This window comes from Eriocheir sinensis, chromosome 4, assembly GCF_024679095.1.
Source record: "Eriocheir sinensis breed Jianghai 21 chromosome 4, ASM2467909v1, whole genome shotgun sequence".
NCBI lineage: Eukaryota > Metazoa > Arthropoda > Malacostraca > Decapoda > Varunidae > Eriocheir > Eriocheir sinensis.
In genome coordinates, this window is record NC_066512.1 from 28,743,262 (window position 1) to 28,760,761 (window position 17,500).

A 17,500-nucleotide genomic window follows, 5' to 3' on the forward strand; every position below is an offset into this window, starting at 1 on the left:
GTTAGGAGAGATGGAAGTATGTGTTATGGAACGGGAAAGGGATGTTGGGTCTATGGAAGGGATAGGAAGGAATGGGAAAGAGTAGAGGAATGGAGGTGGTTATGTTATAATATATTAGGTTAGGTTAGGTTAGGAGAGATGGAAGTATGTTTCATGGTACGGGAAAGGGATGTTGGGTCTATGGAAGGGATAGGAAGGAATGGGAAAGGGTCGAGGAATGGAGGTGGTAATGTTATGTTAGGTTAGGTTAGGTTAGGAGAGATGGAAGTATGTTTCATGGTACGGGAAAGGGATGTTGGGTCTATGGAAGGGATAGGAAGGAATGGGAAAGAGTAGAGGAATGGAGTAGGTAATGTTATGTTATGTTATGTTAGGTTAGGAGAGATGGAAGTATGTTTCATGGTACGGGAAAGGGATGTTGGGTCTATGGAAGGGATAGGAAGGAATGGGAAAGGGTCGAGAAATGGAGGTGGTTATGTTAGGTTATGTTATGTTAGGTTAGGAGAGATGGAAGTATGTGTTATGGAACGGGAAAGGGATGTTGGGTCTATGGAAGGGATAGGAAGGAATGGGAAAGGGTAGAGGAATGGAGGTGGTAATGTTATGTTATGTTAGGTTAGGTTAGGTTAGGAGAGATGGAATAGATTATCCTCGGACATACTAACACAGCCTCTACCAAAGCCTTATCGAATGTTGGTGTGTAAGCTCTCGCAAGCAATATATCCAAAGCCCACAAGGAAGACTCGGCTTCTCATGAGTGTTTTTCGCAATCACGGTGTAGCAGAAGCCTTGTCAAACTATCACTAGGGTCACAAAACTACCCACCATGGAAATACCCCCCACAACACTATCTACCCGAGCCTTATCAAGTTTGGGTGTGTAAGCTTCGAAATGTTTGAGAATATGAACCTTTATCAGACACAGAATGGTAGATATGGGGGGGGGGGAATATGGTAGCTATGGAAGGGGGACTGGTGGATGGAAGAATGGCGTGTGTGAGTGTGTGTGTGTGTGTGTGTGTGTGTGTGTGTGTGTGTGTGTGTGTGTGTGTGTGTGTGTGCGCGCCCCCCGAAATGTTTGAAAATGCGGCCTTCGCATAAAACTCCTAATCAAGACAGCGGATGAGCTCGTTGGGGCCGCTGCTGGTGTGTCAGTGTGGGGGAATGAAGGGTCAGGAGGCTGCGTCTTTAATAACGATTGTAAAGGAGGAGGAGGAGGAGGAGGAGGAGGAGGAGGAGGAGGAGGAGGGGCACTTTAAATTAAGGGACTCTTGTGTTCGTCTCGGTATTGGCTCGTAAAGGCTGTGTGTCGTTGTGTATGCGTGGGAGGGAAGGGGAAGGGCTTAGCTAATGTCTTAATAAGGGTTGTCAGGGGAGAGGAAGAGAGGGAGAGAGGAGGAAAGGGAGTAGAAAGGTTTAAGGTTTAGGTAAGGAGGACGCAAAGGAAAAAAAGAAGAAGAGAAAGGGGAAACGTTGAAAGTGATAGCCAGGGAAGAAGAAGAAGAGAGAGGAAGAAAGGGAAGGGGAGTGGAAAGGTGTAGAAGGTTAAGTTGTAGTGAAAAGAAGTAAAGAAGAAGGAAGAGGAAAGGAAGAAGAAGGAAGGAAAAGAGGAAAGGTTTGAATTGATAAGGGTTGCCAGGGAAGAAGAAGAAGGGAGAGGAAGAAGAGGGAAAAGGAGTCGAGAGGTTGAAGGTTTAGGTTGCCGTGGGAAGGAGTAAAGAAGAAGGAAGGAAAGAAGAAGGAAGGGAAAGAGGAAAGGTTTGCATTGATAAGGGTTGGCAGGGAAGAGGAGGAAGAGAAGAAGAAGAGGGGAAAGGAGTCGAGAGGTTGAAGGTTTAGGTTGCCGTGGGAAGGAGTAAAGAAGAAGGAAGGAAAGAAGAAGGAAGGGAAAGAGGAAAGGTTTGCATTGATAAGGGTTGCCAGGGAAGAGGAGGAAGAGAAGAGGAAGAGAGGAGGAAAGGGATTAGAAAAGTAGAAGGTTTAGGTTGTGGGAAGAAGCAAGCAAGGGAATGGAGGAAGGAGGAAAGAAGAAAGGAAATAAGGGAAAATAAAGAAGAAATGTATAGATTAATATCGATACTCCCTTGTCAAGGATGTAAGTCGTATCAAATTTGGGAAGGAAGAAAAGGCTCGGAATGCAACCAATGTCTTAATCAATATAGCTCGTCGGGGAAAGAGAAAGGCAACTTAATACTGATACTCGCTGGTGAAAGATGCAAGTTGTGTCGAGTGTGTGCGGAAAGGCAGGGCTCTCTTAATAGGGCTCGTCGTGGGAAGAGGCAAGGAAGGAGTGACGGACAGAAGGGAGAAGAAAGAAGAAACGTTTGTCTCAGTGTGGGAAGTCTGGGCTCAGAATATAAGGTACTTTTTGCTAAGGGATCGTTAGGGCAGGAAAGAGGGAGGTCTGCAGTGGACTATACAGGCTGCGGAGGGTGTGAGGAGGAACGGAAAGAAAGGGAGAGAAAGAAGAAACGTTTGTGTCAGTGAAGAAACGTTTGTGTCAATGAAGAAACGTTTGTGTCAGTGTAGGAAGCATATAAGGTTCGTCTTGCTAAGGGATCGTAAGGGCAAAAGAGAGAGGGAGGTCTGTGGTGGACTTTCAGGTTGCAGAGGGTGTGAGGAAGGACGGAGGGAAGGAAGGAGGAAGAAAAAACGTATGTGTCAGTGTAGGAAGTTGGTCAGTCAGATTGTTTCAGTGTAGCAGCACGGAATGTAGTCTTGCCTAGGGATAGTCAGGGCAATAGAGAGAGAAGTGTCTGCGGTGGACTCTTAAGGTTCCAGAGGGTGTGAGGAGTGTCAGGAAGGGTGGCTCTTGGGTTAGCGGGTTGACCTGACGTCTCGGGAGCGCAGGGCAACTGGGAACAAAGACATTGGGTTCATTCAAAAGGACTTACCTCCCCCTTACGCTATACTGGCTTGGGAGGGCTTGCTGGCTGGCTGTCTGTTTGGCTGGTTAGTCAGGGGATTAGTGTACTAGGAGAGATTACTACTACTACTACTACTACTACTACTACTACTACTACTGCTGCTACTGCTATTACTGCTGCTACAACTACTACTATATTCGCTTTTTTCCTCTTCCTCTCCTTTCTTCTTTCCCTCCCCCCCCACCTCTTACAGACCATTCCATTCCCTTTCCTCACTTTCTCCTCTTCCTCCTCCTCCTCCTTCTCCTCCTTCTCTCTTTACCTCTTCTACCTTCTCTTCCTAATCTTTCTTCCATCTTTTTATCTCCCATTCATCTCTCATCCCTTCTCTTACCTTCCTCTAACCCCGCCAACTCCATCATCTTACCTTCCTTCCTTCCTTCCTCCATCCCTTCCTCTCACCTCCCTATCCCTCTCCCCAAACCCCGTCAACTCTCCCATCTTACTTTCCTTCCTTCCTTCCTTCCCTCTCCCCATCTCTTCCCTTCGCCTCCTTACCTATCCTCCACCTTCTATTTCCTACCCACCATTCCTACCTTCTCTTTCCTTCCTTCTTCTAGCCCCGTCAACTCCTCCATCTTTCCTTCCTACATTTCCATCATCCCCTTCTTCCTATTCCTTTCCTACCTTCAACTATCCAACCTTACCTTTCTTCCCTGACCCCGCCAACCCCCCCCATCTTACCTACCTTCCTTCCTTCCTTCCATCCCTTCCTCGCACTCACCCTCAGCCTCGGCGGGGTCAAAGCACACGTTCCTGCTGCCCGTACACTGGCGCTCGTCCCTCAGCCGTACGGTGCAGTGGTAGTGGTTGGCGGTGGGGACCAGGTAGGAGCGAGTTCGCATCGTGACGCCCTGCCCGCAAGTCCTGGAGCACGGTGAAAAGTCTGACCACTGGGTGACCGCGCAGTCGTCGCTGATCTGAGGAGGGGAAGGAGAGAGAAAGGATAGATGTTAGGGGTTGTATCTCAGAGTCAAGGGTGAGAAGAAAGGTTATGAAGGAAATGGAGGGAGGGAAGGAAAGGGAGAATTATAGAGAGAAAGGGAAATTTTGTTACAGTTTGTCTCCTAGTTCCCAAGAATCAGTGGTTACACACACACACACACACACACACACACACACACACACACACACACACACACACACACACACACACACACACCCACACACACATTCCCCCTCACCCACACACATCCTTATCCCCCCCCCCCCCCACAGTCTCCCCTTCCCCCTTATCCCCCGCACATCCCCCCCACACACAGTCTCCCCTCCTCCCCTTCCCCCTTATCCCCCGCACATCCCCCCCCACACAGTCTCCCCTCCTCCCCTCCCCCCTATCCCCCGCACATCCCCCCCACACACTCACAATCTCAGTCTCATGGTTGTTGCACGAGGGGACGTCTGCCACGCACATCTCCTTCTCCACCAGCTCCTCGTCGCATTTCTTACGCCCCATGCGGTCCAGGTAGCGGCGGTTGCGCATGCGTATCCCACTGCCGCAGGTGGCCGAGCAGGGCGTCCACGGCGACCACTCCGACACCAAGCAGACGCGAGGGTCGAAGCTATCCTGAGGGAGGGGGGGAAAGGAGAATGGGATGACTTTAGGAGCAGCGAGTAGCGGGCTTTTTTTTTATTATTGTTTTCTTTTTTGTGTGCCCTTGAGCTGCCTCCTTTGTTGTAAAAAAAAAAAAAAAAAAAAAAAAAGTAGATAGGTGGATAGATTGACAGGTAGATGGATTGGTGGTTGAAGTGTGGATGGATCCCGAAATTGACCTCTCTTTCGGCCACCTCTTTTGATTTTTTTTTAGGAGCAGCGAGTAGCGGGCTTTTTTTTATTGTTGTTTTCTTTTTTTGTGCCCTTGAGTTGTCTCCTTTGTTGTAAAAAAAAAAAAAAAGATAGATAGGTATATTGCGGTGGTCGAAGACAACTTGAAGAAAGGAGGGAAAGGGGAGAATGGGATAATTTTGACATAGATAAATAGATAGGTGTATAGACTGATAGATAGACAGATAGGTAGATCTCCCATTCACCTTTTCTACCCTCTCCTTTTCCTTACCCATCCACACACCTGTCTTTTTTTTTCTCCCCCTCTCGTCTCCTATCCTTCCTTCCTTCCTTCCTTCCTTCACTCACCCGCGTGAAAGCTCCCGTCTCAGAGCCGTCGCAGAACATGAGGTCAGCCGCGCACATTTCCCTCTCGTCCAGCTGCCTCTTGCACATCATCATCTGGGCCTTCTGCGGCATGAGATAGGCACGGGTTCGGGAGCGCAGGCCCTTCCCGCAAGTGGCTGAGCAGGCCGAGAACTGAGACCACTCGCTGACGGCACACTCGGCTGCTTGAGGGAAGGGAAGGGCGCGGGGGGTGGGAAGGGGTTGGGAATAGGAGGGTAGAGAATGGTACGGAAGGGAAGAGACAGAATGCGATGGGAAAGAATGGAAATGGTAGGGAAAGGAATGGATGGGAGGAAGTGGATTGGTAAGGGAAGGGATGTGATGGGATGGAATAGGGCGCGGAAGAGATGGGAAGGGGTTGGGAATTGGAGGGTAGAGAGTGGTAGGGAAGGGATGTGATGAGAGGGGAAGAGGGAGGAAGAGAGAGGAAGGAAGGAGTGGGAATGGAATGGAATGGAAGGGAAGGGACGAGAAGGGGAAGGTATGGGGAGGGGAAGGTAGAGAAGGGATGAGAAGAAGAGGGATGGAATGGAAAGGGTTGGGATGGAATGGGGTAGGATGGGATGGGCATGGGTGGATAGAAAAGGGTTGGGATGGGTTGGGATGGGATGGGATGGGAAAGAATAGGAATGGTAGGGAAAGGAATGGATGGAAAGGAGTGGATTGGTATGTCATTGGGATGGGAGGGAAAGAGATGGGATGGAATGGAAAGGGTAGGGAAGGGATGGGATGAGAATGAGGGGATAGAAAAGGGAATGGATGGGATGGGATGGAATGGGAAGGGAATGGGATAATAGGGTAAAGATGGGGATGGGATGGAATGGGAATGGGAGAGTAGAAAAGGGTTGGGATGGAACGGGAAGGGAAGAAGAGGGAAGGAAAACAAGAGAAGGGAATGGAAGGGAAGGAAAGGGAATGGAAAGGAAAGGGGTGGAATGGAATAGCAAGGGAAGGGAATGGAGAGAGAGAGAGAGAGAGAGAGAGAGAGAGAGAGAGAGAGAGAGAGAGAGAGAGAGAGATAGAGATAGAGAGAGGAGAAGGAGAAAAATAGGTTCGTCAGCTTCTCTCTCACGTCAGAACGCCGATGAGTTTTAAATCAAGGCGGCGAGGACGTGAATTAATGAAAGAAAGGGAAAGGAAAAACAGCTTGATGAACACACACTAATAATAATAATAATAATAATAATAATAATAATAATAATAATAATAATAATAATAGTAATAATAATGATAACGTTAACTGGAAGCATCAATTAAAGTGTAAAGAAGAAAAAATAAAATAACAAATAAAATAATATGATGTACATACGCTCCTCCTTCTCCTCCTCCTCCTATTACTCCTCCTCCTCCTCCTAATAATAATAATAATAATAATAATAATAATAATAATAATAATAATAATAATAGCAATACATATGGATACTCTAATGTCAACTCCGTCACATGTAAAAACTAAATACAGAAAACTCATACATAATAAATAGGGCAATGCTGATACAGTAAAAGCTACTTGTTGCATGCTAAACATATATGCACATGAAGAGATAATCATTGCATATATCACACTAGTCATATGCGAGGCGTCCGCTGGAGAAGGGGCGTAAGGGTAGCCATTTCTTTCTGTCTGTTCTTCATTTTGCTTTTATAAGAGTTTGGGTCTTTTCCTGGGGTAGTTTTATGACCCTGGTGGTAGTTTGACCCTTCTGCATCGTGATCCTAAAAGAACACTCATTAGAACCCGACTGACATATCTAACACATTTAACCCGGTAGCTGCGGGGATCATGTTTCTTAAAGGTCCCTCGAAGCGAAAAAAATGAGAAAAAATCATCACTCACGTAAACCATTTCATAATATATATCAAAGCGATCAGTTTGTGGATCATCCGTTTTTTGGGGGCACAAATTTGGCCCGTCGCTGTTACCGGGTTAAACAAGGCTTTCATAAGAGTTTGGGTAATTTCCTTGGGTAGTTTTATGACCCTGGTGGTAGTTTGACCCTTCCTCTGTACCACGAATCTAAAACAACACTCATTAGAACCCAATTGATCTCATTTTTAACCGTTGGAAATAGTTAATGTAAGAGAGCGGAAGGATCTGAGAATACTGACCGAAGGCATTTTTTTCTGGTTTGTATATTGTGTAAAAATATGGCCCAAATTTGTCTGTTACGGTCCAACCTTCTCCTCCGGACGCCTCAGGGATTCAAGTTTATTATTTTTTTTCGTTCCACTTTCTAATGAGAGAAGAAGAGGAAACAACATTACGTCTTGCTGCGTCCTCGTCCGACTCCTCGTACTCCGGTTCGTCGATGGCGAGGATATCTGAGAGAGAGAGAGAGAGAGAGAGAGAGTATCAAACAGACAGGCCGACAGACAGAGAAAAAAAGAGAGAAAATAAGAGAAACGAATTAAAACATAAGTGAACATGAGACAGACAACAAGGAAAAAAAATATTGCTCATATAACAGACAAACTACTAAAAAAAAACTATTATTACAAACACGAAAAAACAAGTGTTTCAAGTTTTCTTTCTTTTTTTTCTAAGTTTTATTTATTTTTTCTTTATTATTTTGGACTTATATTTGGGACCTTTAAAGAGTCAGGTCGCTTTGGGGGGCTTTAAAAAGATGGGGATTTTAATAAGGGAATTTTAGGGGGGCAAAAAAAGCTATGTAAATATGTTTGAGTGCGTGCAGGCGAGCCAGCGTGCGTGCGTGAGTGCGTGCGTGCGTATCTACGTGTATAGCTCAGATATATGTATGTGTGTGTGTGTGTGTGTGTGTGTGTGTGTGTGTGTGTGTGTGTGTGTGTGTGTGTGTGTGTGTGTGTGTGTGTTGCCTCTCTCTCCCGAAAGCTTTCATTATAGAGGGTTGGCAAAAACTTGGTCCGCTCCTTAAAAACAACATTACTCCATTAAGAGAGACAGGAAAAACACAGAAACATGGTGGGCGCTATCGGGGGAGAGTGTTCAGAGGAGGGGAATAAACTAGTAATGACTTCCGCTGACCTACTGAGCCAGAGGGTGGAAAAATATATAAACACTAGTAATTGCACGAGAGAAAAAATAACTGGCTCCAATTCTCTGCCAAAAATAAGCTGCATAGATTGGATTGCCTTGAATGTTTAAAAAAAGCAGACTATGTGATAACACTATTTTACTTCTACTATTACTACTATTACTACTACCACTACTACTACTACTACTACTACTACCACTACTACTACCACTACTACTACTACGACTACTACCTGTAAAGACCTTTTCTGAACTACTGAGCCAAGCGGTGAAAAGATATATAAAAATTTTGTAATATCAAGAAAGAAAAAACATCTTCCTGGCTCATATTTCTCGACAAAAATAAGGTAAATAGATTGGATTGCCTGGCATGGTAAATTAAAGTGTACATTTTCTAAACTGCGCCAATTGCCGGGTACAGATAGAAGAAAGGGTTAATTGCCTGGAATGATTGAAAAAAAAAAAATGATGGCCAGTATACAGAAACAGAGATAAGACTTGACTTGCAGTAATGGGAAAAACATTGCAATTGGATGAGCAGAATGTGTGACAATATTCCTGCTACTTCTGCAACAACTACCACTACTACTACTACCACTGCTACTACTACTACTACTACTACTACTACTACTACTACTACTACTACTACTACTACTACTACTACTGCTCTTACCACCACCATTACTACTACTACTACTACTACTACTACTACTACTACTACTACTACTCCTGCTACTCCTCCTCCTCCTCCTACTACTACTACTACTACTGATAAAAAAGCTAAAAAACTTCAATAACATTAAAAAACACACAATCTACGACCATTTGCCTATTACTAATAATGGTGATGGTGGTGGTGGTCGTTCCTTACCTGTGTCCGAGCACGACTTCTCATACACGCGCTGCCTCGTGATGGTGAGTCGTGCCAGGGGCTTCATTGGCTTGCCGGTGGGGTCGTAAAAGGGGGAGGCGGGGTCGTTGGGGTAGCTGCTGGTGATGCGACGGATCTTGCCTTTTGGGTAGGTCGGGGAGTTGGCGGACTGGGGAAGGAAGAAGAGGAGGGAAAGGAGTAAACTTGGTACGTCATAGAGTTTGGGGTGCTGTGGGGTAGGAAGCCAACGGGGGAGAGTAAAATTAGGTAACGTTGGGGAGTTGGGAGACTATGGGGGAGATAAAAAAATGGGATAAGGGTAAATGGGGAAGGTAGGGGAGTTGGCAGACTGTGGGGAGGAAGAAAGAGAGGACTGGGGTAACTGTTAACGAGAGGGAGGAGGTGGAGGACTGTTGGGAAAGGAAGTGGAAGGGGAAGGAGGTGACTTAACTGGGTGTAGGGGTGGAGGTTGGCAGACTGTTGGGAAGGAAGGGGAAGGGGAAGGAGGTGAATTGAGTCATGACTAGATTGGCTTTTAAATGGTGTCAGTTTTAACGGGGAAAAGGAGGGAAGGTGAGTGAGGTTAAGTTAGGTTAGGTTTTGTTTTGTTAGGTATGGTTAGGTTGGGTTAGGTTGGTTTTTGTTAGGTATGGTAAGGTATAGTTGGTTAGAGAGAGAGAGAGAGAGAGAGAGAGAGACTGATGCAAAACACTGTTGGAAAATTATTTTCACCTCTCTCTCTCTCTATCTCTCTCTCTCTCTGTGCATGTGTGTGTGTGTGTGTGTGTGTGGGGAGAGAGAGAGAGAGAGAGAGGTGACAGCACGGTTACCTGAGGATTTTTGGTTCGTGCCTCAAATGAAAAAAAAAGAAGAAAAAAAGAAGAAAAGAAAACATGAAGGAAAAAATATATCTTCACTATTTTCTTTTCTCTTTTTTCCTGTCCAGAGGAAGAATGAAAGACGTCTTGGGGAGGGAAAGGGAGGAGGAGGGAGGGAGGAGGAGGAGGAGGAGGAAGGACAAATGCAAGGGAGAGAATGGAGAAGAGAAAAGTGAGAGATGAAGGGCAGGAAGGATGGAGGAGGAGGAGCAGGAGGGGAGGGGAAGGGAAGAAAGGAAAAAGGAGGAAAGGAGGAAGAATTGGAGGGAAGGGAGAGGAGGAGGAGGGAGAATTGGAGGGAAGGAGAGATAGGAAGAGACAAAAAATAGAAAAGAAAGAGCTTAAATATAGATAGATAAATATAGATAGATAGATAGATAGATAGATAGATAGATAGATAGATAGATTGATGGAAAGAGAGATGGAAAGACAGAAGAGAATAATTAGAGAAAAGAGAAGATTAAAGGAAGAGAGGAAGGGAGGAAGGTAGAAAGGAAGTCGGTAGAAAGGAAGAGAAAGAGTAGGAAGGGAAGGATGAAAGGGAGGAGGAGGAGGAGGAGGAGGAGATAAGGAAGAAGAAGAAGAAGAAAGAGAAGAGGAGGAGGAGGAGTAGGAGGAGGGATTTACGAAAGATGCAGGAGGAGGGAAAGGGGTGATGAAGATGAAGAAGAGGAGGAGGAGGAGGAGGAGGAGGAGGAGGAGGAGGAGGCTGTCAGGGATAAGCCATTAATTCCTCTAGCTGTTACTCCTTTCCTGCCTGGCTTGCCTTCCTCTTCTATTCACGGCCTGACAAACTGATGAACGAACTCACTTACTCATCAAACTCTTTATCTACCTACCTACATTTTCTCTTATTTTTATTTATTTTTTACTTTTTTACTTGTGTATGTGTTTTTATCCCATTTGTTTTTTTTATCTTCTCTCTCTCTCTCTCTCTCTCTCTCTCTCTCTCTCTCTCTCTCTCTCTCTCTCTCTCTCTCTCTCTCTCTCTGCTTGTCTGTCTGGGTCTGTCGTGCTTCTATGTCCGTCTGTCTGTCTGTCTATCTGTATCTATTTCTATCTATTTATCACCCTCGGCCAGCCAGAGAAGAGTGTATTAAACAAGGTCGGTTTTGCTGGTTCAGTCCTTCCAACCTTGCTTTTAATACCTGATGACTGAGGTGTTGGCAGTAAGTATATCGTGTGTCAAACTGGGTCGGTGGTTAAGTCAATGCTGCCGTGTCTAATGTTGCTGTTAATACCACGGGTTATCGACAGCCTATAGCGTTGGTAGGGAGTCGAGCACAGTAGCAAAGACTGACATGTTAACAAAACGTATTTCACCTCCTCCTCCCTATCATTCTTATCTTCCAACTCTTTTTATCCCTTTCCACCGAATCTTCCTTCCTTTCTTCTTTAATCTTCTCTTTTCTCTAATTCTTCTCTTCTAGCTGTCTCTCTAGCTCTTTTCATCAATCGATCAACCACTCAATCTGTCTATCTATCTATCTATTTATCTATCTATCTATCTATCTAGCTGCCTATCAATTTATCTATCTTATCGCTGGCTTGTATATATCATTAGTTTTATGAAGGCAGCCACTCGGTTACCTTAGCCCAATCATTGTTTATTTAATTTGGTGGCTATAGAGTCAGGTTTGTCCTCTCGCCTAATGAGGAGTGGAGCGTCAGGTGTGAAGGTCAGGTGTGCGAGGTGGCAATGCTCGGCTCACAGGTATAAATCTCACCTTTGCGGGAGCGATTAACAGGTGTGTGTGGCGCGAGATTAGCAGGTGTTATAGATAGATAGATAGATAGATAGATAGATAGATAGAGAGAGAGAGAGAGAGAGAGAGAGAGAGAGAGAGAGAGAAAGGATTATCTTCCGCATTTCCTCTTCTGATTAATAATTTGTCACGATTTGTTCAGATAATCCCCCGTCTCTCTCTCTCTCTCTCTCTCTCTCTCACACACACACACACACACACACACACAGGCCAAATTTAACATACTACTACTACTACTACTACTACCAATAACAACTTTCGCTTTCCTTCTTTTCACAGGTACGTAACTTCACACCTGGAGGACCGCCACTGACAATACCTGGGCTTGGTGAGTGTTATTTTTACCTGTGTTCCCTCTATACCTCTTTACCTGTGCCACCGTGTATTCGTGTATCTCTAAGTCACCAAGGAAAGACTGTCACCTCGTCTCCTACATCCCATAAGAACATAAGAACGTAAGGAGTCTGCAAGAGGCCGGTATTTTTAAACGTATCAGCACTTCAGTTCGCCTGTTTGAAAAGCCTCTCGTAGTACCATAGAAGTTTGTGTGGGATTTTCATGGAGTGTTTTGTGATCCTGGTGATATAGTTTTACACGGCTTCTGCGCCACGAACGGGGAAAAAAAATCCCTTCAAAATCCGGTTAATCTTCTCTCTCTGTGGCCTTTGGAAATACGAGTAATCATAAAGGGTGCCCGATACGTTTAAGAATATGGACCTGTACCTCTTCGTCCGTGCTGCCGTGTGTTTGTGTATCCCTTCATGTCACCAAGAAAAGCAATGTCGCCTTGTCTTGGCCAGCCCCTGCAAGCCATCCGTGGACTCGTATAAACAAAGGACCAGGTGTAGAATATCGCAGGGCAGGGAGGTGACGTGGCTTATGAAGAAGTGGAGAGGAGGAGGGGGAGGAGGAGGAAGGGAAGAGGAGAGCAAGTAAGAAAAGATAAGAAAGGGAGGGAAAGAGAGTGAAACGCAAACAAAGAAGAGAGGTGGAGGAGGAGGAGGAGGAAGAGGAGGAGGAGGAGAAGGGGTTTGAAGTAAGGAAGAGAGAGAGAACTAGATAATGAGGGAGGAAAAGGAGTAAGGAAGAGAGAGAGAGAGAGCGAGAGAGAGATAGAGAGAGAGAGAGGTGGGAGGAAGTATTGTATCGCACGACCATATGTGTGTGTGTATGTGTGTGTGTGTGTGTGTGTGTGTGTAGATCAGTCAACTCATATTTCATTCTTTTTTTGGGAGGGTCCTGTATTGCATTCACATTCTCTCTCTCTCTCTCTCTCTCTCTCTCTCTCTCTCTCTCTCTCTCTCTCTCTCTCTCTCTCTCTCTCTCTCAATTGACCCCGTGACAGGAACACACACACACACAATATTCCCTGACTGCTGACATCGGGAGGAAAAATGAGAGCACACACACACACACACACACAGAGAGAGAGAGTATATTTTTTTCGTTCATGTTATTGAAATTTGAACACATACTCATTAACACACACACACACACACACACACACACACACACACACACACACACACAAGATTAAAGAGCGTAGAGGGATGAGGGACACAGATCAAGTCACACACACACACACACACACACACACACACACACACACACACACACACAACTAAGCGTTGGCTCACCTCATACGTGACGCCGGAGTCCGTGCCGGCGTCGTAGGGGTAGAGGTTGAGCGTCTTGTGCGGCACCCAGGAACAGTTGGCGAGGCACAGCTCCAGCGCCGACACCCCCACGATCCAGTCCGGCGTGGGTCCTGTGTGTAGAGGGAAGGTGGAGATGATGGAAGGGATGGAGGGTGTTGTTATATATTGTGGCTTAGTGTTCTATTGTAGTCTCGTCATTAAACTCATCCCACCACCCATGTCTCTCTCATTACTCGGCTTCTACCTCTCTCGTTCTCTTTACTCACTCTTCTTATTTCTTCCTTCTCCTTCTCTTCTCCCTTTCTTCTCTTTCATTTTTTTCCTCCCCTTTCCTCTTTCTTTTCTCTCTCAGCTCCTTCTCTTTCATCTCATTTCTCTCCTTCTTTACTGTTCATAATTCATCTCCCATCATGCGCTGTTATAGCATGTTCCCTACTTTACCTCTACCTACCCTTTCCTCACCTTCCCTTTCTCCTCCTCCCCCACCTCCTCCTCCTCCTCCTCCTCTTCCCCAGCACCCACTCACCCAGCATGGACACGAGGGACATGAGGTGGTGGCGGTTGTCGACGCGGAACACGGCGAAGGTCTTGCCGTTGACGTTGGGGTGCCACAGACCGCGAGCCTTGATGATGGTGCGGATGTGGTCACTCTGGGGGGTTAAGAAGAGGTGGGGAGGGTTAGGAAGGCGAGGTAACAGATTAAAGCATGGACAGTGGGTTCTCTGGAGGGTTGAAAAGTTAATGTTTGTAGGGTTGAAATAGGTAGTGGCGTAGAGGGTACACGTTGGCAGCTGTAGAAGGGTTGAAAAGAGATGTTGATGGTTAGGAAGGCGAGATTTGAAGGGTTGAGAGGTGGTGGGTTGGAGGTGGAGGGGTTGGGAAGTCGATATTTGAGAGGTTGTTATGAGGCGGTGAAAGTTTGAAATATAGACTGAAAGCTGTGAAGGGTTGATAAATCGATCTTTGAAAGGTTAAAAAAAGGTGATTGATTGAATGATATAGACGTTGGAAGCTGTGGAGTTGAAAAGTTGATGTTTGAGGGCAAGTTAATAGGTAGAGGGTTGAAATATCTGCTTCGGATGCTCTAGAAGGGTTAAGAGTAGGTGCTGAGGATTACGAAGTCGAGGTCTGAGGAGTTATGAGGTGGTGGATTAGATTATAGACATTGAAAGTTGTGAAGGGTTGAGAAATTGACGTTTATAGGGTAGTTAAAAGACAGAGGGTTGGAGCATTAACGTTGGAAGCTCTAGAAGGGTTAAGAATAGGTGCTGAGGGTTAAGAAGTCGAGGTCTGAGGAGTTATGAGGTGGTGGATTAGATTATAGACATTGAAAGTTGTGGAGGGTTGAGAAGTTGACGTTTATAGGGTAGTTAAAAGACAGAGGGTTGGAGCATTAACGTTGGAAGCTCTAGAAGGGTTAAGAAGAGGTGCTGAGGGTTAAGAAGTCGAGGTTTGAGGAGTTATGAGATGGTGGATTAGATTATAGACATTGAAAGCTGTGGAGGGTTGAGAAGTCGACGTTTATAGGGTAGTTAAAGCGTTAGAGTAGTTGGAAGCTCTAGAAGGGTTAAGAAGAGGTGGAGAGGGTTTGGAGGTCGTTGTTTGAAAGCTCGTTAATGCCTGAAGCAGATATCAAGAGTAGGTGGGTGTTTGCAGCCTCTTCATCTCTCCAGGCTCTCCCTAAAACCATTTTCTCTCATCTCTACAGCATCTCATGATCTCACCTTTCTTTCTCTCATCAACACATTATCTCTCTCACTCAGCTTTATCTCCTTCATCTACACAGCATCTCCCTTTCTCTCGCATCTGTCTCTCCCTCATCTTTACAATATCTCACTCATCTTTCTCATCCGTACAGCATCTCTCACTCATCTCTCTCTCTCTCTCTCTCTCATCTCTACAGTATCTCCTCCTCTCATCCTCTCTCCCTCATCTCTCCAGCCTGTCAGCCTTCTCCCCTTCCCCTAATCCTCCTCCTCCCTCTCCTTCTCCTGCCCTTACCTGTCTCTTGAGCTCACTCTCGAGGGTGCGCGTTGAGCCCCACTCGGCCACCTGCTTGAGCCCGTCTGAGGCCTCCTTGCCGTACTCCCAGACCATGTAGTCGGCGGAGTGCGAGGCGCCGATGATATCCGAGAAGTGCGTCAGCCACTCGTTGTTGGGGAAGTCCTTGGGGTGCGTGTGGCGGGACCACAAGCCCTCAAAGGTGACCTGGGTGAAGGGAGAAGGAAGGGGAGGTGAAGTGTGTTGAAGGGAGGGTGGAGAATTGTTTAGAGGAGGAGATGGAAGGGCGGGTGGGTGAAGTGTGTTGAAGAGAGGGTAAGGAATGCTGTTCAAGGGAGTGTAAGTAGACAGAAATATTTAAGGGAATTTAACACTGTAATTGAAGGAAGAATGGAGGAGGTGGCCGAGTGGTCAGCGTGCGGCGTGGTGAGACCAGGGACTTAGGTTCCAGTCCCACCAAAGGACTCTGACGATTTTCAACCATCCCCAAGTGGCGGAAGATGACCCACATGCTGCCCCGAGTGGCGGAAGATGACCCACATGCTGCCCCGAGTGGCGGAAGATGACCCATATGCTGCCCATATCTTCAGTCAACTCTAACTTCAGCGACTTCGGTCAAGTGGAGCACCGGGGGGGCAGCAAAGGCCAAACAAGTCATAGGTACATCACGGCAGCCACTATAAATAAAAATCGCCTGCACCACTAACGGGCTGGGGTCGTCCAGGAGACCCTTCAAGACAGGCTACCGATGTTATAGGCAGCACCTTAAAAAGAAGTTCAGGGGGGAACATTTTTTTTTATGTGCGGCCTATAGCGTTTGTAGGCTGCCTTGAGGGGTCTCATGGCGACAACTCCGTTAGCGGCGCAGGCGAATTTTATTTATAGTGTCTGCCGTTATATCTTTCCTTGGCCCATGCTGCCCCAGGTGCTCCACTTGAACGAACGCGCTGAAGTTAGGGTTGCTTGAAGACCTGGTCAACATGTATGTAATCTTCCGCCACTGGGCGATGGTTTGAAAAATCAGCGTTTCGGTGGGACTCGAACCTAGTCCACGGCCTCACCGCGCCCGCACACTGACCACTCGACCACCGCCTCCCCAGGTCGTGTTGTTTCTGTTTTTGCTGTTGTTGTTGTTGTTGTTGTTGTTGTTGGTGGTGGTGGTGGGCAGCAGCACCACCGTGACGTTGACGAAACACAACAATAACAAAACAGTTTCCCTCCAAATTCCTTCCCTTGTTGCTCTTTTTGTCCTCCCTCTCCCCTCCTCCATCCCCCCCGTCTCTCTCTCTCTCTCTCTCTCTCTCTCTCTCTCTCTCTCTCTCTCTCTCTCTCTCTCTCTCTCTCTCTCTCTCTCTCTCTCTCTCTCTCTCTCTCTCTCTCTCTCTCTCTCTCTCTCTCTCTCTCTCTCTCTCTCTCTCTCTCTCTCTCTCTCTCTCTCCTCTCCTCTCTTCTCTTTCCTCTCTCTCCTCCCTCTCCCTCTCTCCCTCTCCCTAACGTGAGTTCCTCCCATTCCTCCATTCCTCCCTCCTTCATGGCCATCATCCCGTCCTCTCTCCCTCCCTTCCTCCCTCACCCGTTTCACGTCAGTTTCTCGACCAATAAATGTTTCTCCGGCACAGAGAGAGAGAGAGAGAGAGAGACTGACCCAATTTGAAAGGACAAATGTGCGGGGGAAAGAATGAAGGCAACGTCTCTCTCTCTCTCTCTCTCGCTCTCTCTCTCTCTCTCTCTCTCTCTCTCTCTCTCTCTCTCTCTCTCTCTCTCTCTCTCTCTCTCTCTCTCTCTCTCCAACAAATCACCACCATCACCGTCATCACCAGCACCACCACCACCACGGCCACTGCTACCGTCATCACCAGCACCACCACCACCACGACCACTGGTACCGTCATCACCACCACCACCACCACCACCACCACCATCACCACCATCACCACCACCACCACCGTCATCATCACGACCACCTTCCCCACCACCACTACTACCACCACCACCACCACCACTACAGCTAGGTTCTTAAAACTACCCCTGGACATGCCCACAACCCCTCCTACGAAAGCCCTGCGTGTGTTTGTGCGCCGAAATAATGTATACGAATAAGACATGTAGCAGTGCGAGCCTTTCCTTCCTCACCTCATACTTCGCCTCGTCGCATGCACAGCACTGGGATACGATGGGGGGCTGCACGTCGGGGCTCTCCTGCACCTCCTC

General features: G+C 46.8%; 1 protein-coding gene and 1 long non-coding RNA gene across 5 annotated transcripts in view; one reads left to right on the forward strand and one right to left on the reverse strand.

The window, feature by feature from the left end:
* LOC126982089 (uncharacterized) overlaps nucleotides 1–3,637 on the forward strand; it is a 6,551-nt gene extending 2,914 nt beyond the window's left edge. The window contains exons 1-3 of one of the 3 annotated variants that reach the window (XR_007734536.1): nucleotides 1–231; nucleotides 350–1,684; nucleotides 1,826–3,637. The exon at nucleotides 1–231 is cut by the window's left edge and continues 2,914 nt beyond it. This is a non-coding gene — a long non-coding RNA (uncharacterized LOC126982089). Of the gene's footprint in view, nucleotides 232–349 lie in introns of all 3 variants that reach the window. The other 2 variants (XR_007734540.1, XR_007734541.1) reach the window with 2 other exon arrangements.
* The window catches only part of LOC126982076 (spondin-1-like), a 161,453-nt gene that overhangs the window by 18,445 nt on the left and 125,508 nt on the right, over nucleotides 1–17,500 (reverse strand). The window contains exons 5-13 of one of the 2 annotated variants that reach the window (XM_050833809.1): nucleotides 17,423–17,500; nucleotides 15,290–15,496; nucleotides 13,815–13,938; nucleotides 13,268–13,398; nucleotides 8,987–9,155; nucleotides 7,365–7,421; nucleotides 5,061–5,260; nucleotides 4,293–4,493; nucleotides 3,651–3,846 (exon numbers count right to left, since the gene is read on the reverse strand). The exon at nucleotides 17,423–17,500 is cut by the window's right edge and continues 67 nt beyond it. In XM_050833809.1, the coding sequence (XP_050689766.1) occupies nucleotides 3,651–3,846; nucleotides 4,293–4,493; nucleotides 5,061–5,260; nucleotides 7,365–7,421; nucleotides 8,987–9,155; nucleotides 13,268–13,398; nucleotides 13,815–13,938; nucleotides 15,290–15,496; nucleotides 17,423–17,500 (1,363 nt within the window). The remainder of the gene's footprint in view (nucleotides 1–3,650; nucleotides 3,847–4,292; nucleotides 4,494–5,060; nucleotides 5,261–7,364; nucleotides 7,422–8,986; nucleotides 9,156–13,267; nucleotides 13,399–13,814; nucleotides 13,939–15,289; nucleotides 15,497–17,422) is intronic. The other variant, XM_050833816.1, reaches the window with a different exon arrangement.